The sequence below is a fragment of the Lepidochelys kempii genome, chromosome 9 (assembly GCF_965140285.1).
Source record: "Lepidochelys kempii isolate rLepKem1 chromosome 9, rLepKem1.hap1, whole genome shotgun sequence".
In the NCBI taxonomy this organism is placed as follows: Eukaryota; Metazoa; Chordata; order Testudines; family Cheloniidae; genus Lepidochelys; species Lepidochelys kempii.
In genome coordinates this window covers 98,499,414-98,524,722 of record NC_136388.1, presented here as the reverse complement: position 1 = coordinate 98,524,722, position 25,309 = coordinate 98,499,414, and the positions used below count along the sequence as shown (strand labels likewise).

The 25,309-nt window shown below is 39.4% G+C and overlaps 1 protein-coding gene across 8 annotated transcripts in view; it reads left to right on the top strand.

Moving 5' to 3' along the window:
* Positions 1-24,552, top strand: part of PHF6 (PHD finger protein 6) — a 38,152-nt gene extending 13,600 nt beyond the window's left edge. For 5 of the 8 annotated variants that reach the window (XM_073358496.2, XM_073358498.2, XM_073358500.2 and 2 more), the window contains 6 exons: positions 11,428-11,594; positions 11,766-11,909; positions 15,980-16,084; positions 17,331-17,464; positions 19,744-19,873; positions 20,159-24,552. In XM_073358496.2, coding sequence (XP_073214597.1) covers positions 11,428-11,594; positions 11,766-11,909; positions 15,980-16,084; positions 17,331-17,464; positions 19,744-19,873 — 680 coding nt within the window. In that variant the 3' untranslated portion in view covers positions 20,159-24,552. The remainder of the gene's footprint in view (positions 1-11,427; positions 11,595-11,765; positions 11,910-15,979; positions 16,085-17,330; positions 17,465-19,743; positions 19,874-20,158) is intronic. The other 3 variants (XR_012160634.2, XM_073358501.2, XM_073358502.2) reach the window with 3 other exon arrangements.
* Positions 24,553-25,309: the final 757 nt, after the last annotated feature.

The window sequence follows — 25,309 nt, the reverse complement described above, 5'->3', positions numbered from 1 at the left end:
GGGTTTTTGGGGGAGAGGGGTTTAATCAGTGCAGAGCAGTTCTGGTTGTGTGTCCTAATCTAATTGTAGTAGTTCAGTTATTTTTATTTTAGCTCTTTTGGAAGCAGCTGTTGGAATATAATTTTAATAGAATAATAGTTTCTCATTTGGGTCATGTCCGGTTTAGACAATCGAATGATTGGGACTTAAATTCTGTGGACAGTGCTGCCCCAAAATATCTATTAAGACTAGCATTTATTCTTCCTCATTTATCTACAAAATGGTTGTTTTCTTTGGAGTTCTTGCTAAAGCCTGAGAGGTACGTATTGTGGTGTCTGTTAGCAATTCCAGCTTAGTGGGCCAATAGCTGTTAGAGACCAATGTATGCTCCTGCTACCAAGTCCTTCTCCCCTTTCCAGAGGAATGGTATGCCATCGGGTACCTGTTGAGGAAACTTTCAGTGTAGTGCACAGAGATTTGGCTAAATTACTTTAATTAAAGTTGAACAGCTAAAAACCTGTTCACCCTAATGAACATTTACTCTTTGATGTCCAGATCTCTCATGAAGCCCAAGAGGGCCAAGAATTCATTATGCTGACTGCTTCTCTCCTCCGGACCAATCCACGAGTTAATGCAATATCTTGTTCATTTAATGTCTGGGAGGAGATGCTGAAGTTACTCCTGAGGGCATTCTGCACCAAAAAAATTCTGCACACAATGTTTTAAAATTCTGCAAAATTGTAGAATTTTAATTTGTCAAATGTGGAGGTTCGAGCATGGCATTGGAGAGCACATAGAGACACTGACTCAGCAGTGAGGCTACACCCAACCCTCACATGGTGCAAGAACTGGGCCTGCCCCAGAAACACCCCAGGACCCTGCCCCTCCACGCCAAGTGCAGCAGGTGTGGGCATGCAGGTTCAGCAATGCAGGGTCCAAGTGTGGAGGGGTTTAATGTGGGGGGGATCCAGATGTGGGCTGAGGGTTCTGTGGGGAGCAATCTGGGTGCATGTGGTTCAATAGGGAATTTGGGTGCAGGGGAGATCTGGATGCACAGGGGCTTGTTCTGGGTGCAACGGTAATGATACTCTGCAGGGATGTCCAGATGAAAGTGCTTGGGGCTCAGTGGAGGGTCCAGATGCTGAGGCGGTGGGGATCCAGTTGGGGCTCAATGGGGTGGGGATCCAGGTGTGGGTGTCTCATCTGGGTGATCCAGGTGCAGGAGGAGTCGGGCTCATGGTTGGGGTGCTGAGTGCGGTGGGGTGAGGCTCGGTGGAAGGGTCTGGGTATGAAGGGGTTTGGGTGCACAGGGGTTGGGCAGATGAGGGAGCAGCTCTCTGTGCAGGGATCCCTCCCCCTACAGCTGAGGAGTGATGTGGGGCGGGGAAATTTGCAGAGCTTTCTGCAGCTGGGAGAGAAATCTGGGAGTGGGTCTAACCTGGCCCTGGGTGTCATGCAGGGGAAGAGGAAGCCCTGCCCTGCCCAGCCCAGCCAGGGCTAGCAGCGAAGACTGGCACAGGGTGGGAGCCACCAGCTGGATCTTCACTAGTCCCACCCCCTGCACACAGTGATTTACTTCTCTGCCTGCTGCTCTAGGTACCTGAAACATACTGCTGGGGAGGGTCGCATGACTGCTTTTGTGGCTTCCCTTTACTTCCCTGTCAGAAAGTCATTTTTCTGCGGGGAAGCAAAGAAATCTGCGGGGACATAAATTCTGTACGTGAGTAGTGGTGCAGAATTCCCCCAGAAATATGAAGTGTCTTCTGTTTGTTTTTGAATTTATTAAATTTAGCTTGGTGGCACAAGAAGCTATACATAGTCATTCTCTAGTTTTGCAGATTGTTGACCTCCTTTAATATTTCTTTATGGTCTTGCATTCGCATGATATCAGAGCTATATGCGATGAATCTATTTTTCTTCTCTTCACTCAGATGCAGAAGTAATCACAATAAAATCCAAATGGTACACCAGATAGTTGCGTGCCTCTGCACAGTATCTTTAATCTAACAACTCCAGGGTTAACTAGTTGTCACTGCATAGGGATAGAGACCAACCTGGAATCTTACATGCTGTATTCCAACTAACTAGAAGAGCATGTCAGTTTAAAGTAGTTCGGAGGCAGCTGTTCAGAAGAGCAGATTGAGAGCTATTTGAAGTGCGCTGTCCTCTAAACTGGCTAGATTCTTGTTTTCATTTCGCTAACTGCTTAGAAATCTCTTATCTAGGACATAAAATAAAATCCAACCCCATTAAGCATTCTGTTCAGGAAACACAGTGGACTTTTTTTTTCTTCTTTCCCCCAGCATCATGGGGGAGTTGCTATCATTGTTCTGTTCGGCTTGTAAATGTTATCATAGTATTTCATTAGTCGAATTGTTACGCAACTTGGCACAATTGTATTTATTTTTTGAGAAGTTTGAAGCTAAAGTTGACTCGAACTTATTTTCCTTCATTAGTTGCGATTTTGGTCAGTCATTTTGGTTGTTTCTATGGTATGGTTCAAAAATAATTTTTCTTTAGTACCTTGTATTTGCAGATCTCCAAGTGATCTGGGGAAACTAAGGAACATAATTGATGTGCTCAAGGTCACTCAGTAAATCAGTGTCAAAGCCAAGAATAGAACCAAGATTGTCAGTTGTATGCTTTACTCTTAGGGCAATTACAGGTCCTTCAAATGTTAATTTAAGAATGATAAAAATTTAACGGAATTATTGTCGATACTCTACTTCATATCGGATTATCAGTCTGATCTTTCTGCAAGCCTGTTCCTTATCTGTGTGGTGTTGTGTTTTTTGTTTGTTTGTTTGTGGCCATTGGGGTAGAATCCTTGACAGCCTACTTCTAGAACCAGTTAATACTTTCAGGGCATTAATGTAGGTGTCCACTTTTCGTTTGCTACTGGTATTCTAATTTATGCAACCAACCCACAGATATCACTTCTTTATTGCAGAGAAGTACCTGGTCTTGCATAAAACCGGGACAATACTTATCTGAGGTGCTTGTGTTCTGTTCCAGGAACATGCCTAAAGTAAGGCTTACTGAATATCAGTACTTAAGTACCTTGTTGTGAATATCTTCAAGAATAAGAAAAGAACTTTCAGTAACTTAACTCTCCTTTCTGAATGTAGACAAGAGCTTTCTCAGAGGAATTCCTTGCCAATAGCCTTGACTGCTATTATTACTATAAAGATGGTAAATTTACCTCTTCATTCCAGAGTATGGACCGGATTTTTAAAAGTGCTCAGCATCCCAATTAGAACAGTTGCTGCTGCATGCTGAGCTCTTCTGAAAATCTGGCCCTATACCTTTTGATATGTTGTTGAGTTATGATTTTAAATATATTTGTTTATTGGGACCTATTGATGGGCAAAAATGAACTCTGGTATCCTTCAGTTCCCCTAATGGATTGTCTTAGCCCTTCAAAACTGTACTTATTTACTGATGAGCAATATTTCAAGAAAGAAACAACTACATCTCATTCCTTTTACATCTGTTACATAGTAATAAAACTGAGTGTAATAAGAAACCATATGAGTGTACACATTGTTAATGTTTGGAACAGATGCCTGGACGCTGTGGGGTCAAAAAATGAAGTGTCCATTATTACCACTGTTGCTGCGCCCAAAGCTCTCAGGGATTTAAGGGGAATGGTCTTTCCACTAATGGAAATCTAAATATTCCCTTAGTAGTTATGCTTTTTTATTTCTTTGGATCAAATATGAAGTTTATAATCTCACGTAATTCAGGGAGTTGAGTGAGGACAACATTTCTGTAGAAAATCCATTCAGAAATAGCACATTCTGTACCAAAGCAATTATTTTATTCCATGCTCGGCATAAACCAGATGCCAACAAGAAAAACAACAGACATATTGGCATCAGATTTAGGCAATGTTCTGATTCATCTGGGATGAGATTTGGTTAGAAGTATTTCTTGAGACAGCCTTATTTTCTTTAATGTCAGGCGCATATTACACTTTTCACCCCATATAGTTGCCTCACTATGCATGCACTTCTCTAGTCACATAAAAACTACAATGGCATCCTAACTCACAAGGTCAGGTCCTCTTGTCTTTCCATTCCTACTGCAGAGAGGTTGCATAGTCTTTCTGCGGAAGACAGATTAGGCCCAACTAACCAGAGTCACCTTGTTTTGTATCTTTTTGGAGACTGTTCCTCTAAATATGCCCCCAAAATGTCTACATGTTCTTATATCAAAAAGCAGTTACTCCATCCTAGAAGTCTGAACAAACATCATCATAGCAACTGTTTTAATAGTCTGATTTGCAAAGACTTCTCCCTATGGAAAAAGTCCACTCGATAACTAGAGGAAAAGAAGCATCTTTTGCCGTGATATTGGAACAGTGCATTATGTTTATGGAAGATTTTACATAATTCTTTCAGTTCGAATCTGACACTTTTTTTTTACACTGCATTCATCACTGTAGTATCTGATTCAAGTAGTGCATTAAGCAATGAGATTACACATTTGTCACACGCCGTTGTTCCTCTCAGAAGAGGATGAGAGGACAAAGCGAGTGCAGTGGAGTGTCTTGTTTTAGTAGGGGCTCTAAAATTTATTTTTAAAAATACCTGTTGTGTTAGGCAAGGTCAAATAAATGTGTGTTGCATTTGGATTGGGAAATAGGGAGATTTGTGATTATCCTTAGTTTGTGGGAGAGTTCATTCCAAAGTCTCTGAACTGTCCTAGTGAAGGATCTGTCTCTCACACAGATGAGCTTTACTCTCTTGCTGCTGAGAGGTCCATTGTGCCAGAGGAGCAAAGGTGTCAACCACAGTCTCTTAATCCCAGACCTTTAGGCAATCTTTTAGGTACAGTAGAACCTCAGAGGTAGGAACAGCAGCATTACAAACTGACCAGTTAACTACTCCTCTCATTGGAACCGGAAGTACACAGTAAGGCAGCAGCAAGCACGCGCGCACACACACACATATACTACAGTGCTGGGTTAAACATAAACTACTTTAAAAAAACAAAAAGAGGAGGGGACGGAAGCATCATTTCTTTTGCATAGTAAAGTTTCAAAGCTGTATTAAATCAATGTTCAGTTGTAAACTTTTGGAAGAACCACCATAATGTTTTGTTCAGATTTACAAAAAACCTCCATTCCCAAGGTGTTTGTAACTCTGAGATTTTTTTTTGTATCTTGAGCCCAGGCCATGGAACACTTTGAAGATAAGGACCAATACCTTGAACTCGATTCAAAATTCTATCCGGAGTCAGTTTAGAGAGTAGGATGTGTTCATAGCAGCCTGTGTTGCTGAGGAGACTGCTCCTTATAGTAGTTGGAGGTTCCGAAGTGCTGAAGGTTTCATGCCCAGGTATATCACATTGTTGTAGTCCAGCCAAAAGATGAAGGTATGAATAACTGAGGCCAGCTCTTCATCTGCCATGATGAGATGGAGGCTCTTGGCCAACTGGAGATGATAGAAAGCATTACGAATGTTGCAATGAGAGAGCTCAGGGTCAGTGAGAAATCCAAGAGTACTCAGACTATAGACTGAAATGACCATTTGTGGAGGTGAACCTTCAACCAAAGGAGACTGTACGGTGCCTGCAAACTCCTCTAAATACTTCCGTCCAGCATCACCTCTATTTTGCTTAAGTTCAACTTCAGGCAGCTGTACTTCATCCGTGAGCTGATCTCACTGAAGCATTGGGCCATCGTGTTGGTAGTGGTGTGGTTATGTGATGAAGGGTAGGCACAGCTGTATGCCATCTGCATATTGCTGGCACTCAAGTCTGTGAGTGACTACTAGTTGTATGTAGATATTGAAAAGGACTAGAAAGAGAACTGATCCTTGTGGAAGCCCACGAGTGAGGGGCCTACTAGTGGAGGTGCACGGCATCATTACTTGTTGGGAGTGTCCTTTCAGGAAGGACTCAAATCATTTTAACAAATTATCCTAGTCTGCTGCCACCTCTCTCATGTGAGACAGCAGTGTCGAACTTTACAAAAGCATCCTTAAATTATACGTAGAAATAGTCTCAAACACTTCCTAATATAAATGCTGTTCAGGCTATAAATTATTTTGGTCAAGGTCCATGTCATTACTGGTTGCTATGAGGAATCTAGTATACTTGAAAATCTAAAATAGTAATTGGACTTGCAGGTGTGGAATTTTAAGCCTTTTCCCCAGAAAATCTCTCTACACTTTAGAATCATATTGATAGACCAGAAGAAACTTTTTCCATTATCAAAAAAATTTCCTGAAAATAAGCAGTTGAACATTTTCATCTGTAATTTAGCATCACTTATAGATGTAACCTGGTGATTTGTCTCTATGCATTCAAATACATACATTCCACTATTTTTATGTCAATCTTTCCTAATTTATCCTCACTAATATCTGTGGATGCAGTCACAGTCTCACTATCAAATACAGCTGCAAAGAAACTGTTTAGTTTTTCTGCCATTTCTTTTCCAGTAAAAATAATTACATTGCCGCCTTGTGGTTCTTTTATTTTTCAGTCCTCTGATAGATTAAAGAATATCACATTATTATCCTTGGCTATCGTTTAGTTTATACTTTTCTTAATTTAAACCCCTTTTATTTTGTAGAACTTAATACTGACTTGCTCTGATTTCTAGAAATCCTTCTTTACTTGTAATGCACTTTAACAATTTTAAACCAAAATGTATATACTTTGTGTAGATTTAATAAAAGTAAGCACACTCAGAGACATCTTCACAATATCTAACTTGAATCACATATCTACAATACCACTTTCTAAAAACTCAGTTTTGCTTAGTACTATCCTTATTTTATCATCCTGAGTCTTTTTTTTCCTCTTGTGTAACTTGCTCTGCTATGTATTGCCGTGCAGAGACCCCCCCCCCCCCCCTTGGTAGTTAGATATAGTAGCTTTAGCCTCCACTTTATATGTCCTCCTTTATATTGGTTTGTGTAACCATCTTAAAATTACTTTAATATAGTTATCTGTGTTACTTTGCTTTAACAGTAGGTTTTAAAGAAGGGGAGGAAATCCCCAACATAACTAAGGATGACACAATAAAGAATAAACTAGTGGATTTCAACCTCTTCAATATCATGACTCCAACAGGAAAAAGTTTCAGGGCCCAGTTTCCTTCTACCCATAACAAAAGGGACACTCTCCCAACCCCTTAAGAGTTGGGACCTCCAGGCTGAGAACCCAGGGAATCAACTGTTATATAAATCCGTCTTTTATACTGCTTGGTAATGATAGTGGAATTCTAAGCTACAAATATGGGACTCTGTCACTCCTGGATTTTGTCATAGCTGATCTGAAGTTAGTATGTTCTTGATTAAAACATTTTTAAGTGCATCTGAAAATGCAGACTCTTCTCTGGAATATGTTGTTCTGAGAGCACATACTGGATCAGGCATGTAAGAATCACTTCTTCAGATACAGCATTTTAGGTACTTTTGAGGGCAGTTTTTTAGACATAAGAATTTGTTATGAAAGGCTAATGGGGCAGGGAGGGGGGCAGGTGAAGAACATCTAGGGAACCTTAGGGGAATTTCACAATATGGGTGGGGCCCATGATAACACTTCATATGGTCAGGGAGGTGTTGAACAACTTTTTGTGTTTCCCTTAGTTCAAGCTGACATGAGAAGTTGGAAACACCCAACCATCAGATGCCAGGGAAACAGGGTAAGCTTGGCAGTGGGCTTGAGGGGAGGGATAGGGCACAAACCAAATTGTCTTTTAAATAGTAAAGACTGTCCAAGGCGCTGTTGTGTTAAACCTGGTTGCAGGTTTTTATTTTCCGTACTGTTAAACTAGTTCACAGTGCTGTTAATAAGCGAGAAACTGTAATTTCCCAGGGAATTGGTCCTGAAACTAGATGTGCTAACACAAGCCCCTGCATCTGTGTAGAGTCCCTTCAAAATCAAGCCCCGGGTTCACACTGTTTGTAGGATTGAGACTTAAATCTGTTTTGGATTTTTTTTTTTTAATTTACTTAGATCCACCTTCAGGAAAGGGGGAAACAATGTGTGGATTTCAGTGAATTCTGAACTTTGTTGGAGATGCTAGTATGGGGCAGAGAGGGCTTGTTTTTGACGAAAGCTGAGGATTCATATGTTATAATCATTTTTTAAATGTATCGTCTATTTACTATTTAAATGTTTAGTATTAAAACTACTATTACAAGAGCAAATAAAGTATAAAATAAGTATTTCAGGAAGGATTCTGTCACAAGCCTGTGACATTTATAAAAAGTTGGTTTTCATCATGTATGTTCATTTTCTTCTAATTATTGATAGTCCTATTTTCAGCACTGAAAGTACTGAGCAGAGCAGTGTCCCAAGAATGTTTATCAGGACAAGTTTGTTAATTATCGGGGCCAGAGGGTGGATGTAGAGGTGGAAAACCATTGTGGCTGACAAGCAATTATTGAGGGTAGTCAAGACTGAAAAATATTGAGGTACTCTGGTAAAACTTAACAAAGCTAGGTGAATGGACTGCATGATGGCAGGTGAAATCCAGTGTAGACAAATGCACGTTGGAAGGAACAGTTTGAAATTTTCAAACACTGATATTATTAAAGGGACACCAGTTTACACATCTGTCTGAATTTTTTTTACATAGTGTTCCAAAAAACACCTAGGATTACTATAAATGAAAGATTTAAGGCTAGGATTTGAAAGATTTCAGTATTTTAGCAGAGGACCCAGAATTATATGCATGGGAGAAGGGACACAATAAAATAAGGTTCTACTCTTTGGAAGAGCTTCTCAAATGTATAGGACTCAGTTTGTCACACACAGTCTGGAGTGTGATGTTTCCTTAGGGTTTCATCTCTGCACAACCATATTGATTGTGGATATTTAACAGTTAATCTGAAATGCAAAATAAACTAGGCTAATATGGCAGTCATCTTTTGTGGCTCTCAAACTGTTAACAATGAAATTAATTATATATATAATGTGCTGCTCTGTTGCCCCCTGTATCTTAAACTCTGGAATGTGGCATATATTCTTGCTAAAGAGTAGTTTGCAGTGTTGCTGTGTTTGTCCTAGAAGATGAGGCACACAAGGTGTGGATGAGGTAATATCTTTTATTGGATCAGCTTCTGCTGGTGAAAGAGACAAGCTTTCGACAAGCTGTGTAGCTTGAAAGCTTGTCTCTTTTCCCAACAGAGGCTGGTTCAATAAAACATATTACCTGCTAAAAAGTAGGTCATGCTGAGCTAGGTTGACTCATTAAGTTTACATAGAGGTTTTGAGAAAAATGTGTACTGTTGATAAACCTGGCAAATCTAATCCAAATTGATTTACAGAAACTTGTGAGAATTACATAGCTTCTCAAATTTTGGCCTCTTTCAGAATATACAACAGAAAAATGCTTTTTAGGCATTATATTTGAGCTTATATTTAACCTGTGGTGGAAGCATGTGGATTAGTCTCTTCTCCTGATTTAAGAGGAGTACAAGTGTGTCTAGTTTTATTGGAGACTGGCAACAGCTACAGTAGGAAGGGTAGGATAGGAATGGTTTAATTATATGTTAAGTCTCAGGCCAATGACTTTGTCATCTATGCTAGATTATGGTAGCAATGGGATATGATGATTGTAAGCCTTGGTTAAGTACATTAGGTTAGCCATCAGGGTAGAATAACATGCAACTAGGTTTTGTCATATCCTAGGACTGGAAAAAACAAAAGTGGTGTAAATTGGAATCTTCTGATTTGTGGTACAGTGTTTTAGTCCTGAAACAGGAATATCCTGCTTAGACATTGAGGCTAGAGTACCCTGCTGATAGGCACCCACATAATGCCCAAATAAAAAAACACAACATTTGTCGTCATTGTAAAAAGTGGGAGATCAGACCTTCTGACTTTGGACTCCATTCCACTTAAGGGTTTATCTACATCTTTGTTTTTTGGATTGTGAAGAGTAGCTTGTCTAGCAATGGTGACAGGTTTCAGAGTGGTAGCTGTGTTAGTCTGTATCAGCAAAAGAATCAAGGAGTACTTGAGGAACCTTAGAGACTAACAAATTTATTTTGGCATAAGATTTCCCTCAAAAGCTTATGCCCATATAAAATTGTTCGTCTCTAAAGTGCCACAAGTGCTCCTCGTGTGGGGTGGTTTTTTGTTTGTTTGTTTGTTTTGGTCTAGCAACGTGTACAGCGCATGGTTTCACAGAAATCTAGCTGTAGAATCTCCATTTTGGTCTTCTATAAAAGACTGATTTTTTTATCAATGGCTGACTGTCAGGAAAGCTCTTAGCAACCAAGTACAAGAACTGGCTATTTAATATTAAATGCAAGTCAGTTGGGCAACAAAGTAAACAAGCCCAAAAGTGTTGCCCTAGGTCTGTGTTAACTACACACTTGGAATAATCAAAGGGATGTTCAGTGTTTGACTACAGCTGGCTGAAGCAATTAAACATTTAGGCTTGTGTTTTTTTCCAAGGAGCCAGAGGAAGTTGGATGGTTAACTCTTTTAGGCCCCTTTGAAGAACCCAGGCTTAATATATAACTCATGATTTTTAAAAGTTTTTAGTACTTTTATCACTTTAAGGGGACCTTTCCTTTAAGTTCTTCTGGTAATGCAGTTATAAGATTGTTGAGCTGCTTAGAACAGGCAGTACCCATATGTCAAGAGAGGAAGATCAAAAAATGTGAAGACTGTGAAAATCCAACAACATTAACCAGCTTTAACACATTTGTGTTAAAATATATAAAATGTCTATTTATAGAAACCACTGAAGTCTTTGGGCTGTAATATTTCCAGTGTCGGGAGGTTGCTCTCCAGCTAGCTGATTGCTGCCACTATCAGTAGACTTAAAAGTATGTTGTAACTAAAATGTTATGTTCAAATTTGTTTTATAATTTATTCAGGGAAATGAATGATTTTTACAGTTCTCAATGGTCATTTCACTGGAATGACCAGAATGGGTGAAATTTCCTTTTAAACAAGCTGTGAAGATGTCAAGGATTAAAGCAAGGAGAGAGGCATTCCTTAGTGAATGGCTTAAGATAAAATGCGACTTACATTGGTGTTTGTTTCATTCTGGCAAAGAACATTTGTTGGTTCAAAGTAGTAGTTCAGCTGTTTAATGGAGGACAGCAGGTTACCTTGAAGAAATTAGGTTACCAGTGGACATAGTCAATTCTTGCTTTCAGATACTTGCTCCGCTCCCATTACCTTCAGTGGGAGATTAGCATGTGTACCTAAAATCAGATTTTAGCCCTGAAATGGTATGTTGACATAATGTTAAATGTATTGTGTATGATTTTAAAGAAACTTTAAACATTTTAGACAGTAGTTTTCAGAGATCTATTCGATGACATATATATGGTTGAAGATTGTAAAACACAATTTTAATGAATTGGAAATAATTTTTATAAACATGGGTAAGAAATGGTGAGAATCTTTTTGTAAAACCAGTTTTCCTTTTTGAGATTTACTTGACGTTGTGTTCTAATTTTTAAGCAGATTTAGAAGAGGGTGTCAATGAACACGAATTGGAGCCTTTACCTCCCAAAGGAAAAAAGAGGGGTCGGAAGGGAAAGCCAAGAAAAACAAATCTCAAAGGGCAGTCAGAAGACACTAGATCTACATCCTCACATGGCACAGATGAAATAGAAAGCAGTTCCTATGTAAGCAGTAAACATAAATATGCTAAACTTCTTAGGAGAAAGTTTGTCTTTGAAATTAAAGATTTTGATTAAAACTGGCATTTGAGTATCCAGCTGGTGGCCAGAGACTTGTTAAATTATTACCTTACTTGGAACACAGCAGTATATTTTAGTAAAATGTTTTTCTTTCAGAGAGACAGGTCTCCCCACAGAAGCAGTCCCAGTGATACAAAACCTAAATGTGGATTCTGTCATGCAGGTGAAGAAGAAAATGAAGCTAGAGGAAAGCTTCATATATTTAATGCCAAAAAGGCAGCAGCACACTATAAGTGCATGGTAAGTAGAATATTGGGTTAGTGTTTAATTTTTCTAAACTGTCCTGCTATATGATACATTGTTAGTTCAGTGCCCTAACGTGTAGTTATGTATTAATACAGCCTGTGCTTCCAGTAATCTCTCTGACCCACTAAAGTGTTGTGAGCTGAGCAGTTCATTTATTTTCACCAGAGGCACTGTTGATGAAAGTTGACTGTGTTTAGAGAAGGAGGAATTAGCTCAGGTAGACTTCTCCATCTTACTACAAATCTCATTGTACCTAGGTGTATGTACGTACAATGTTTAAACAACAAAAGTATAACTCCAATAACATTAAATAAAGATTACACCCCAAAATAAAGTACCACTAATACCCTCTAACTCCAGGCCTCCCCCCCCCCCCCAAAAAAAAAAAAAAAGCCTGCAGAAACAGATGAGCTTTGCACAATGCTTCGAAGATCAGTTGATTCAGGCTGTATCAAAAGAGTAAGGGAAGTGACCTCCAGAGTCAGTGGCTCCCCACTGGAAACTCTCTGCTTCTAAATGATCACATCTAGGGAACTATTAGCTCATGTGCATCAACTGATCTCAGGGGCTCTGAAAGAATGAGAGCAGAGAACGCAGTTTTTTCCTATGGCTAGGTCCTTGAAATTAGTGGGCATCAAGTTTAAAACAAATAAAAGGAAGTTCTTCTTCACACTGCGCACAGTCAACCTGTGGAACTCCTTGCCTGCAGAGGTTGTGAAGGCTAGGAGTATAACAGGGTTTAAAAGAGAACTAGATAAATTCATGGAGATTAAGTCCATTAATGACTATTAGAGGCTAGGGACACCATTCCTTACCCATCCTGGCTGTTTGTCAGAGGGTGGAGATAGATGGCAGGAGAGAGGTCACTTGATCTTTACCTGTTAGGTTCACTCCCTCTGGGGCACCTGGCATTGGCCACTGTTGGAAGACCGGATACTGAGTTGGATGGACCTTTGGTCTGACCCAATATGGCCATTCTTATGTTATGTTTTTGATCCAGGTGGGGCTGTATAAAACAAAGTCCACTCCTTGAGTTGGACTTGGAAATGAATAAGTAGCCAATGCAGCTGGTAGATATTTTTTTTTATATAATTTTCTCCTTATGGCTAGTCTCACTAAGCAGAGAGCCGTAGCTTTTGAGAATTCTTTGCTCTATTGTATGCATGACTTTGGGGAAGAAGAGCTGCAATGCTGAGAAGCAGATTAAACTGAAAATACAGTGATATTTTAACAATAATACTGACATTCATTTATAACCGAGTAGATGTGTGCTTTAAGTGCAAAACTGGCACCTCCATACTACAGTTCATTTCATGCAAAAGGATCACAAAACACCACATAAAGGAATTGATGCATCCATCTCTGAAGTGAAAGCTGCTGTTTTTAATAGCATACAGTAGTAATAGACCATACATTTTCCCAATAGGAGATTGGCAGGGGTAGTCTATTGTTTTGGTCCAGGTCCAAATTTCTTGGTCAAGGTCCAGACTCCAGAGCAGCATTTTTCACACCCCAATAAGTAAGTAAAAAAATTTTGCAGTCTGTTCAAAAGCATCTGATGGTCCAAATTTGGCCTGTAGTCTATTGACAACCTCTGATCTAGGTAGTTCTGTGGCCTCCATCACTAGCCATCGAATCTGAGCCTTTTATCCCTCTAAGTTTTTTTATCCCCAGTTTCACAGATGGGGAACAGAGGCAGGTAGAGATGAAGTGACTTGCCCAATGTCACATAGTTTGTGGCAGAGGTAGGAATAGAATATAATCCTGCTGCATCCCATTCTGCTGCCTTAAACATAAGATTGCCTTTCTTCCCAAGAGGTCTCCCCTGGGACCCCTCGGAGATGCTGCCTTTTACCAGGACCTCCACAGGACCCAGAAGCTAGTTTCAGCAACTAGGTCTGTAGCAGCTACTGAGGGGGAATACCTCCTGGCTTTTGAGCCCCTGGTACACAACCTCAATCTTCATGTACGGGTGTTGGAGTCCCCATTGATGCACCAGAGGCTGGTCCTGGCTGCTGTCACTAGAATCTGAGACCACGTGGGCTAGTTGGAGGAAATGGGTATAGCCTGTGGTACTTGGCCAGCACATGGGGTTGCCCACCCTGTGCATACCCTGTTGCGTGCTTAAGGAGGTGAGGGCAGCCTTGCCCTCCAATCCCCTTCTTGTTTTTCTTGGGCAGATCTTGCAGAAGGGCTCTCCACACCCTTCACCCGGTCCTCTAGAGCAGGTCATGAGGCCCCTGCCTTGCAACCCCCAGATGCTTGTGATATGCCACCTGAGTCGGCTGGACACCATCCAGCTAGTCCATCTCCAGACTGTATCACATGAACATCTCTGCATGCTTATGCTCTGTACCATCCACTTCTTCGCCCTCGTGTCCTGCCCTGACACCAAGTGGCAGGACCTGCTGCAACCTGTGGAATGGAGGGGCACTTCGGTGGCCAGCTTGTACTCTAGTCTGGTCTTATAGCACCCATAAGATATGAGACTTGGTGGCTCTTTCATGGTGTTGTGAGCACGGGTGTGTAGTTGGTATTGTTTATCAAGTCCCCCGACATCTGCGTCTTCTGTGGCAAGAGGGACACTGGGTGCATATCTACGTAGTGTCAGACTGGAGCCCTTCTTCTGGCTCCTCTGTAACCTCCTGTTGAGGTTCTGTTTGCACTCCCCCCCCCCCCCATTCCTGCTTCTATACAAACGTCCTATCCAGGGCCCCACAGAGTCATGAGACTTCGTCAGCCTACTCCTGGCTCTGGCCAAGGTGGTCATCCACCAGACCTGGAGGAGGAAGCTTGCTTGGATGGGGATGCTCTGCAACTGTGTGATCGGTTTCCAATCCCTAGTATCACGTATCTGGGCAGAGTTCTGCCTTCGTCTGCAGCATGGGGCACAGGTCACTTGCAGATTTAAACTGGTATAAATGGTGAATTCTCTGTATCTTGAAGTATTTAAACCATGATTTGAGGACTTCAGTAACTCAGTCAGAAGTTTGGGGTCTATTACAAGAGTGGGTGGCTTGCAATGTGAAGGGAGTCAGACTATAAGATCGAAAAGGATTATTGTGATCATAAAGTCCATGAGAGTTCCTCTGGGTGGCTTTGAGTGATTCCTTGGACTTTGAGGAGCAGTGGGCACTGCCCAGGGTTCTCTGGTCAGTGTCTCCATCCAGAACTGTGATTATGAACCTTCAACCCCCACTCCTGTTCCTGTTTTTGCATTTGTTGTTCCCCAAATTCAGTTGTGGCCAGGGTTTTGTGGTTCCTCCTCGTTGGTTGAGGGGGCTGGTCTTTAGTTTTGGATGGGCTTGAGCCTGCTATCCCAGTACCCGCAAAAAGACTCTCTTTCCTGTCCTACAAATAGAGGCACACATCCAACTGAGATAGCAGGTAAGCAGAAAAGAATTACCCTATATGAAAGTTGAGCTGGACTTTTGCATTACCTCTCTTCCCCCTCTGAACGTCGAAATTAGCTGAAGTCCTCCTCCAAGAGCTTTTACTGCATATACTATATAGTTACATCTTGTGAGTGATGTTAGTGTAACTATATAAAAGGAAATGCATTCAGCCAATAAAAGCTGCAGGTAATGGAAACATGTGGTTTGCAACTACTTGGAAATGTCCCATTATCACCATTTCAGGCTTTCCAGGGGCACTGATATTGGCAGTGTGAGTAAGCTGAATTATTTAGGTGGGGGCAGTGAGTGGGGATGAAATATCCTTTACAGAACCAAGGCATGTCTTCAGTGTCTTAATTGTCTGCAGTAATCATTTATTGCTTTGTATATTCCATTATCATAATCATCCTTTAACTACTGCTTTGTCATTCAAAAAAAATCCTCTGAAACGCAGTCACAGATAATTGAAGCAATCAAGTGGGCATTGGAAGGAATATCCAAATTACTGATATGCTCAATCTGCAGTTTTTTTCGAGTTCATTGGCAATGCACAGTTTACCAGCAGATAACTGAGTACAGTGCATTCCCTTCTGTTGCTCCTGCTCCTTAATCTTCTTATGGCCACATCTGTAACCTCCTAACGTTATTGTGCATTTGTTTGCTTTACAGTTGTTCTCTTCTGGCACTGTGCAGCTAACAACAACATCAAGGGCAGAGTTTGGTGATTTTGATATTAAAACTGTACTCCAGGAGATCAAGAGAGGGAAAAGAATGGTATGTTTGTAAGGAATGCTTCAGTGATTTCGGTTGGGAGTATATGTACGATTCTCTTTTCCTTATCTGAACAAATTTTTCCACTTTCTTAGAAAACAATTTAAATGTATTGTCACTCTTAGATATCAGGATATAAAGTGTCTCAACAATTACTGTGGTGGTGGTGTTTTTTCTTTTAACTACAGCATACTTTATGAATGCAGTATGTTGGCTCTTTGGGGACCATAATAGAAAGGAAGGAATTGACGGTTTGTTTTCCATACCACAGAATCTGTATGGCATGAAATTGCTAAATAGGTTATGGGAGTCAATTTGTATAATTATTGACTTGTTTCATTTTTTTTTTAAATGATGGCTAGTTCATTCTCAACACTCTTTAAAAGGACACTGAATCTCTGTATTGCCAGTTAAAGGAAGATGAATCTCATGTGTATCTCTGGTAAATTGCATCTTTTAAATACTTGTTTTGGGGTCTCAAAGGCCCCAAAAGTATTACCTTATTAAAGTCTTCTTCAGCTAGAGGAGAGAGGGAGCTACTAGCATGGCTCTTGGATTCAAATTCACACCCCCTTAGTCAGTCCAGGGCCAGATTTGCTAATCACTTGGGCATGGGGGTGCAAGGCCCATCTTTTCTCCCATGCCTCTGGAAGGACTTCTAATGATGATGAGGATGCCTACTTGGGAGGTGTCTTGTCAGTTTGTCTGTTGATTCATATATTTATTTTTGAGTGGTCTGAGCAGTATGTCATGACATTTTAGTGTGGAAAATTAAATCTTATATACGGGCCCCAGAGTATGTGACAGGCACTCAGGTATGTTTTATAAGTAAAATATGGCACACAGTTTCATGAATATTAGAATTCAATAATATATGGAACTCTATTACCATCTGAAAAAATATAATACTTTACTATAATACAATTAATATTCAATGAGTTTAGGTACTTGGAAAAGCTAGCTTCAACTTCAACAACAGCAACAAAATAGAACTTAGAACTGCAGCAATGTGTACAAATCATGCAGTTACTTATTTTTGCAGCAGACAGGTAAAACAGTTCTCTGTTCATATATATTGATGCAGATTTAAAACTGTTTCTGGCTTACTATAAATTAAGATTAATTTTTCTTGTAGCACAAATTTCTTCATGTTTATGGCTAAAATTTGGGGACATCAAAGTGAGCATTAATCGATGAGATTAAATGGATTAACATCACAATTTAGAGTACTGTCCTTTCTTCTCAACAGAAATGCACTCTTTGCAGTCAGCCTGGGGCTACTATTGGATGTGAAATTAAAGCCTGTATCAAGACTTACCATTACCACTGTGGAGTACAAGACAAAGCTAAATACATTGAGAATATGTCACGAGGCATTTACAAGTAAGAACCCTAGCAGTTAAGTCTGTAATGATCATTTTTTGTGATGTCCTCTTTGAACTGCTTTTCTGTTCAGATAAAACATTCTGATCATGCAGTAATGCTGATTAACACATCATTCAGCTGCATTGCAGGCACTAGGCAAAACTATCGTACATCTTTGGAAGTTCAGATAAGGTGACTATTGCAGTTCAAAAGCTGGTAAGGTAAAAGCTTGTGCAAGATCAATTTTGTTACTTCAAACATCTTGTTCAAGTTGAGTGTCATAGAAAAATTAAATCAAGTTCTGTTATAAATGTAGAGTTTTTAGAACTTTTTTTTTTTAAAAAGCCTGTCCTATAACAGAGGCAAAAATAGATCTCTCTGCACAGAACTCGGAGAACCTCTTCATATTTTTCCCACTTTAATTTCCATTTCCTCTTGTTCCAAGGCCCTGCATCATCACTCTCAAACAAATTAGGAGAATTGGATGGGTGCTCCTGTCAAAAGTCTTGCTGTTTGACTTCTGAGGCTCTTCCTCTCCAGTGAGGCTCAGCATACTGCTGTCAGAATGCTCTTAGCCCTTAATAACCCAGGGAGCAATAGAGTCGGACCACTAATTGACACGATAGCTTTTTCTGGCATTGTAGATTATTGACACTAGACCACTGGACTGACTTCATATTCTTTCTCTCTAACCTGAAGCTATTTAAGCTCATTTTACCAAGTTAGATGAGGATAAATACATATGCAAAAGTGGAAGTATTTCTGTTAAGTTTATCATAAACATGAAAATAACTGTCATATTTTCAAAATAACTTTCACACATATAGAAAATATTTTAGTGATCCTACTTAATTCAGAACCTCTGTATACCCACTTGAAAGTACATGAAATATGTCTTTTAAAAAAAGCAAAAAAAAAATTTTTCTCCCTGATTAGTAAAATCTGTAACTCAAATTGCTGAAGTCACAGGTAAACTCCTGCCATGTTTATACTCTCTTAGGGATAACTATCTTTTTTCATATTTCTGTACTGTTCCAACCTCCTTTCCCAGTTGCTACCACAAACCTACTCCAATTGAAGTTGACCGGTTGCATCTCATTTTGGCCACAAGGGGGCATTCTATGAGCAGTGTGATAACAATCCTGCTTCTTGAGAACTAGAATTGATCTGTTTTTAAATAAATTTCTGCTTATGCTAGTCTATAAAGACTGCACTGGAGCCTGGCTTTCCTCTGCTTATCTCAACTTATTTATTGGTTTCAGATTGATAACTTAAGATCCATGAACAAATGGAAAGTGATTACAAATTGACACACACACAATCATACTTTTTTTTTTTTATGAGCGCCCATGCTCCCTTGGAGTGTCTATTTGTTTTTTGTTATGTAAATGTTCATGAGAACAGAGTTTGATCCATTTTATGTAGATTTTAGACAATCTATCACAAAACTCCTTAGAACTCACTGGTACTACTAACCATGTTCATTCTCTTATGGTAGAGCTACGAGAAAGTAGGTCTTTACATATGCAATCATTAAACACCTAGACAGTTCATACAGCATTTTAAAATAACATCAGTTTGATTCTTGTCTAAAATGGGTTTTTTTTAAATTGTCCCAGGCTTATGCCTTGGTACATCTCAGTCAGTTTTCACAGGCAAGATGTAAACCATTGAAAGTAATGAAAATGCTGTCACAGCCTTATCTATATTGGAACAAGCTTGCTATTGTAATAGGTAGTGGTTACTTTTTAGGAAAAAACAGTAAGTAGGCTTTGTTAGGATCTGCTAATGCTATCATAAACTAAATCTTTCTCTCAGCCTAGCTGTTTACGGTTGGTTGGCACAGGTCAATAGAGCTTTCTCAGTCTAAGGTTCTTGGCGGTGGAACTCTCTCAGAAGGAGGTCTGCTGGTGTTCTTCCTTGGTTGCTTTTTAGGACATGAGGCAGTGGCTCTTACAGTAATGAGTACCGCTGACTGTTTTTTGGGCTTCTGTCTTTGTTTTTTGGGCTTAACCCCTCGTTGTTAACTTTTATCGGTTGGGAACTGTTCCCTTTTTTGTTTGGTTAGTGATCTTGGGTTTGCCCCTGTAACAGGAGCCCTTGGTTCTAGCCAGTGATCTAGTAGCCTAGCTAATCTTTATTTCTAATGTCAGATGTCTGACAGGTGCCTTATACATTAATTCAGCAAAATTTTAAAATGGAGCCTCTTCACTAGTGGAGAGAGCCCAGAATGTTCTAAAATATATATATTTTCTTGTTTCCTGGTAAATCCTCCATTGTTTCTTTTATTGTCTTAGACTCTATTGTAAAAACCATAGTGGAAACGATGAAAGGGATGAAGAGGATGAAGAAAGAGAAAGCAAAAGCCGTGGGAAATCAGGCTCTGACCATAGTAGCATTCCTCAGCAGCAACTCAATGGAAACTAGGTATGGAAGTTCCTCCTGGCAGCTCTGTTACTGAGACTGAGACACAACATACATTTGATGTAGTTAATAACAGTAAAATGTTTAAATCTAGTATATGCAGATCAGTGCTTTTTATTGGTGTACTGCAGAAGAACGGGGAACTTTTTTTTTAAACTTCAGCTGATTTTATAATATTAGAAAGGAGGCCTCATGTCTGATAAATGTAGATGTAATGTCAGATCTGTTAGATGCTCTGCTCTTTATATGATTTTAAATTTACTATTGTTTTCATCGTTTTTTAAACAGGTTCAAGGGACAGAGTTAGAGAACTGGGAATGAATAAGACATCCATAACTACTAATTCTTTTAAATTGTTTTCTAAGATCAGAAAAGGGTTAGTAACTTTTTACGGCCTGATTCTGTTAGAAATTTCATTGAACTGCCTGAAACATTCATGTGTGTGAGCCTTCAATAAGTGGCAGAGTTTTACATGTCAATATTATGTAGTTTGTAGTCTGCAGTGTCTGGGAAAAAATTGAAACACTATATAAATGATATGTAATATGTACAGTGTCAAAAGTTAAGGCAGACATTGAAATGAAGTAAGCTCTATATTTCTGGACTGAATAAAAATCTAAGATTTGGAATGTGTAAGTTGTTTAGTGGATTCATGCACCAAGGGAAAGTCTTAGTAAGATTAATTCACAACGTGGACAGACAAGTCCATGGTGGCAACAAGCTGGTAACTCATGAATTTTGCATTTTCTTATACAAAATATGGAGGATAAATGTGCGGGGGGGCAAATTGCTCTGTTTTTGCTTGCAAGGCACAGTAGAAAAAAAAACTCCGTGCATGCAGAAGCGTGCTTGAACCTTTCAGTTTGTTCCTGTTGTGATTGTTCCTACTGCCCAGCATTCCTTGCTGGAGATTTACTTGAGCAGCTGTTGGTTACAAGCTGCAAGCTTCAGTACTCATGCCAAAGGGCTGTAGTTTGTTCTTTCCCCAACAGTCCACCACCTCTATATTCCTAATGTACCAAGTGACTCTAACTTTTGGAAGCTGCAACCCAACATCTTTAGATTTCGAAGAGGGTTACTACTTTAACGTCTATGGAATTTAGTCACCTTATCTGACATCCAGACCTCAAGTGCTCTGTGTTGTGTGGAGCACTTCATCTTTGTCCAAAATACAGACACCGGTCCCGCGTGCTGTAAGGAGGAGGAATCAACTTTGTTTCTTTTCTTTTTTTTTTTGGGTAGATCAGTATTTATATTTGAATCTTGTGACCACTATATAAGATTTACTTACCATTCTTAATGCTTTTAGCATGTGATTTTTTTTCTTGTCAAATCAATGATCATGCCATGGCACTTCATATGTCTAGAGGTCGATGTTCCATTAGAGAATAATCAGGTTTAGATTATACCAAATCTTCCAGCTCAGTTCCCTAACTTTTTTCATACAGCTCTGGCATGTCTAGTTGCTAATAAATAGCTTCTTCTGCTGGTCCTATTGAAGCACATTAGCAGATTCATTTAAAATAAAATCAAAAACTTAACCCAATAAGTAAGTCTTTCTAATGCTTCCAGGGCACCTCGTTGCTTGGGAAGGGTTCTGGCTCTTTCTGAATACCCAATAAACCGCTTAGATTTGAAGTAAAGCAGGAAGCAAGATACTCTGACAATTTGACTAAAAACAGTGAAGGTTCATCTGCAGTTGATATTAAGAAGCAGTTCATTTGTAACAAGTTTCTGTAGCATTTTTTACTTGTATTTTTAAAAGATTTAACATGTCATTGTTTTTTCATGCGTTTCCTTAATGTCTCAAGGGACTCAACTGTTTATATTAAATTTCTAACATTTTATCATGTTAGAATTCAATCTGTTTTGGGGAAGAATGCAGTTTTAGTAATATTACTGTGTACAGAAAATATTCAGTTACTGCTCTAAACATGCCATTGATCATTCTTATTTTGTATTTGTAACTTTCAAAATTAAAGGCATGACTTGAATTGCAATGACAGATTGAGATTGTTTACCAAGGTGTTTGCTTTTTTTTCCTAGAATATGAAAATTTTTCAGCTATGTGGAAGGGTTTCAGAATGCAAAATGTCTGTCACACTGCCTAGATTAGGTTCTAGGTTGCGTGCCTCAAACATGGCCTTCCCATGAAATAAAGGCACTTTATTGTTTGCAACTACTGTATTTTTGGTTAAGGAAGAATGAAAGGTACAATGGGGTAGATTTGCCAATATAATCATTGTATTTTTCACTGAGTTCTAATTCACATTGTGTCAATTGTTGGATTTAATATTCAGTCTAATAATTCATTATGTATAAAATCATTTATCTCTCCGCATGCCACTAGCAACCATAACAGTAGCAGAAGAGCAAGTGGCTGACTAAACCATCATTAATTCAGAACTCATGGAAACTAAAAGTCAATACCGAAAGCGTTTTTTGTTACAAGCCTCAAATTCATGTTATAATTTACTTCATCTTGTCATGTATGCTGGGTAAAAGTGCCTTACAATGTAAAAATTGTATTTATATGTTCCCAAGTAGTATCACTTGCTGGGGAGTAATTCTGTCGTGGTGTTAATATTTAGAAAAAATGGACCTCAGCAGTGTATTTACTGTACATCTCCGAAGTTCTTAACTGTAGCTTTAATAGGCATGGAAATGTATGACAGGTATACAACACTTACACTTTTTAAAGACAAAATACTGCCATTACTGTCTCTTTATGTGCATTTTAGCTTGAAATTTTGGACGGTTTGTCTTTTTTGTAAAGCAATGTAATCTTTTGCAAGCATATATTGAAGATTATTCTGCAGCATTTACTGCCTTCCCAGAAGTTAGAAGAAATGAACGTGCTTTATAGGTAAAATAGACTTGTTTAAATTAACTAGTTAAATTAATAAGGTTTATTTGTTCCTGGCAATTTTTTTTTTTTAAATAGGCAGCTTTTGCTTTCATCTCACGATCGGAAAACAATCTTGAATCTAAGAACTTGTCTTATGAAACTGATTTAACTGAATTTAGTTAGTTTAGGCCTTTTTGGGCATTTCTTGCTCACAAGAACAGTGTGTCTCTGTTCAAGAGACTCATGGAACCCTCCTATAATGGAAGATTTTTTTCCACAAAATAATATATTAAATAGTTTTCATTATATCAGCAAAGGGCTTGCCTATAAAAAGATCCTTTCTACTGCTCTTTTCCCAGGGAGTGCTGGCAGGGCCTGTATACCTGAGCAGTTGCAGGATACTAGCAGCTGGGGGAGGAAGGGCTCTAGAAGGCTATTGGCAAAATTCCCTGAGACTCTGGCTTATACACTTCTGAAGAGGTTCTAGGTAGTGGCACAAAGTGGCCACAAATTTATTTGTGAGGGAAGCCTAGCACCAATGTAGGTGACACTGGCTGGAAAGGGGACGTGGGTATTGTGGTTAAAGGGTTCACTAATTCAGCAGGTGTTTGCCAACAGGAGAACCTGTTCCTAGAGCCCTGGTGGGAGTTCCACTTGCCAACACCCTAGAGGGCAGCAGTGAATATACCGCTTATGACACAAAGATGAATCTCCCTTGCATACAAGCACTTTGCTGATTTAGGGAGGTATAATTACACCTCCATGTGCCAGCTTTGCTGAATTTGGCCCTAAATCTCACCTTCTAGCACAGTGGTTCTCAACCTTTCCAGACTAGTGTACCCCTTTCAGGAGTCTTGATTTGTCTTGCATACCCAAAGTTTCACCTCCCTTAAAAACTACTTGCTTACAAAATCAGACAGAAAAATACAAAAGTGCTTGCTTTCTCATTTTTACCATAAAATAAATTACATGTAATGTAAATATTGTACTTACAGTATATAGAGCAGTATAAACAAACTAAACTATATACAGTATATAGAGTCAGTCTGAAATTTTTAGTTAGTGCTTTTATATAGCTTACTGTAAAACTAGGCAAATTTCTAGATGAGTTTGATGTACTCCCTGGAAGACCTGTGTGTATCCCCAGGGGTACACCTACCCCCAGTTGAGAACCACTGTTCTAGTGGACAGCAGCTCGAGCAAGACCAGCAGCCAGGAATTGCTTCTTACTGTTCCATATAGGAAGGAGTAACTTCTCTTATACTAGACCAGAGCAGAGGAAGTGGTGATCTCTTCCTCCCCCCACCCCCTGGAAATGTCACACTTCTCTGATGTGATAATTGCTATACTCCAAGAAGATCAGTAAAGTTGAACCAATATTCTAGTGGAATTAACCTTCATTATAAGCACAGTGAAACTTAACTATTAGAGGACTGAAAGCATATTGCAACAAATAGTAACTCTCCTTCCATTTCACTATAAACAGGTTCCACCATAGTAATGATGGAGATTAACAGAGCACAGCTCTTGATGTTATATATACTTGCTGAAGCAGTTTCTATGTATGCACACTCATTAGTCAGCAGAGACATCTCAACCCTGAAAAGATTCTGGAGGACTGTTGCTTATTGAAAAGCACTCCGATTAGACCAGCTTTAGCATACATTTACATCAGATGTCAAGACAAGGAATGTATAAAGAGGGTAAACACATTCCTATCTATAATGTATATTTTGTTCCTGTTATATTGGCTTTACTTCCAAAGTTGTAGTTTGCAGTATTAGTTTTTTATTGGTATCTGCCTATATATTCAATAAATGAGTTATGAATTTCATATTTGCGTGGCTCTGCTTTTTATGAAAGCATAATGTTAAAACTGCACACTTCCGCATGTCACTTTCATGCACAACTGCAATGGATCTCATTAGTGATATATTTCATAATGAGAGTCTGAGGACTGATTATTGTAATTATGTCTCACTGCAGAAACTAATAGCTCGCCATGTGCAGGGGGAAACTTCAGCTGCAGGATAACAGGCAAGACGCAGCAGCATCAATGGGGGTTTATGTGCCAGGATTTGTGGTATAACTGCCTGGAGTAAGATGACGAGTGTTCAGTGGTTATCCTCGCATTAGGCTGTTGTAGGCAAATTGCATATGAGGGTGATTTGCTAAATGCAATGATTGCATACGTTTTTGCTGAAGAAAAATGTTCAAAAGTTGCCAAAACAGGTGGTAAGTACACAATGGGGGGGAAAAAAGAGGCTTAATCATGAAGTCCTTACTGAGGCAATTGTTGACTTAAATCCAAGTAGAAACTATTACTCCTGTGGACTTCAGGGTTAGCCCAACAATATCCACCCATTGTATTTAAATTTGGTGGTTTATTTAATTACCATTCAGGTTTGTGAAGCTGAATATATTGCAAACAAAACTTGTTCAGGTGCTCGTTCCTAAATATTTACCGCTGGTGTGCGTATGCCCAGTGAACTCCCATTTGGATTCTCCTGGCCAGCAGCATCCATTGTGGCTGCCCGTCGGCTCTCCAGATGTCTCCCTGCAGCTGGAAGTATGAGTCCCGACACAAATAA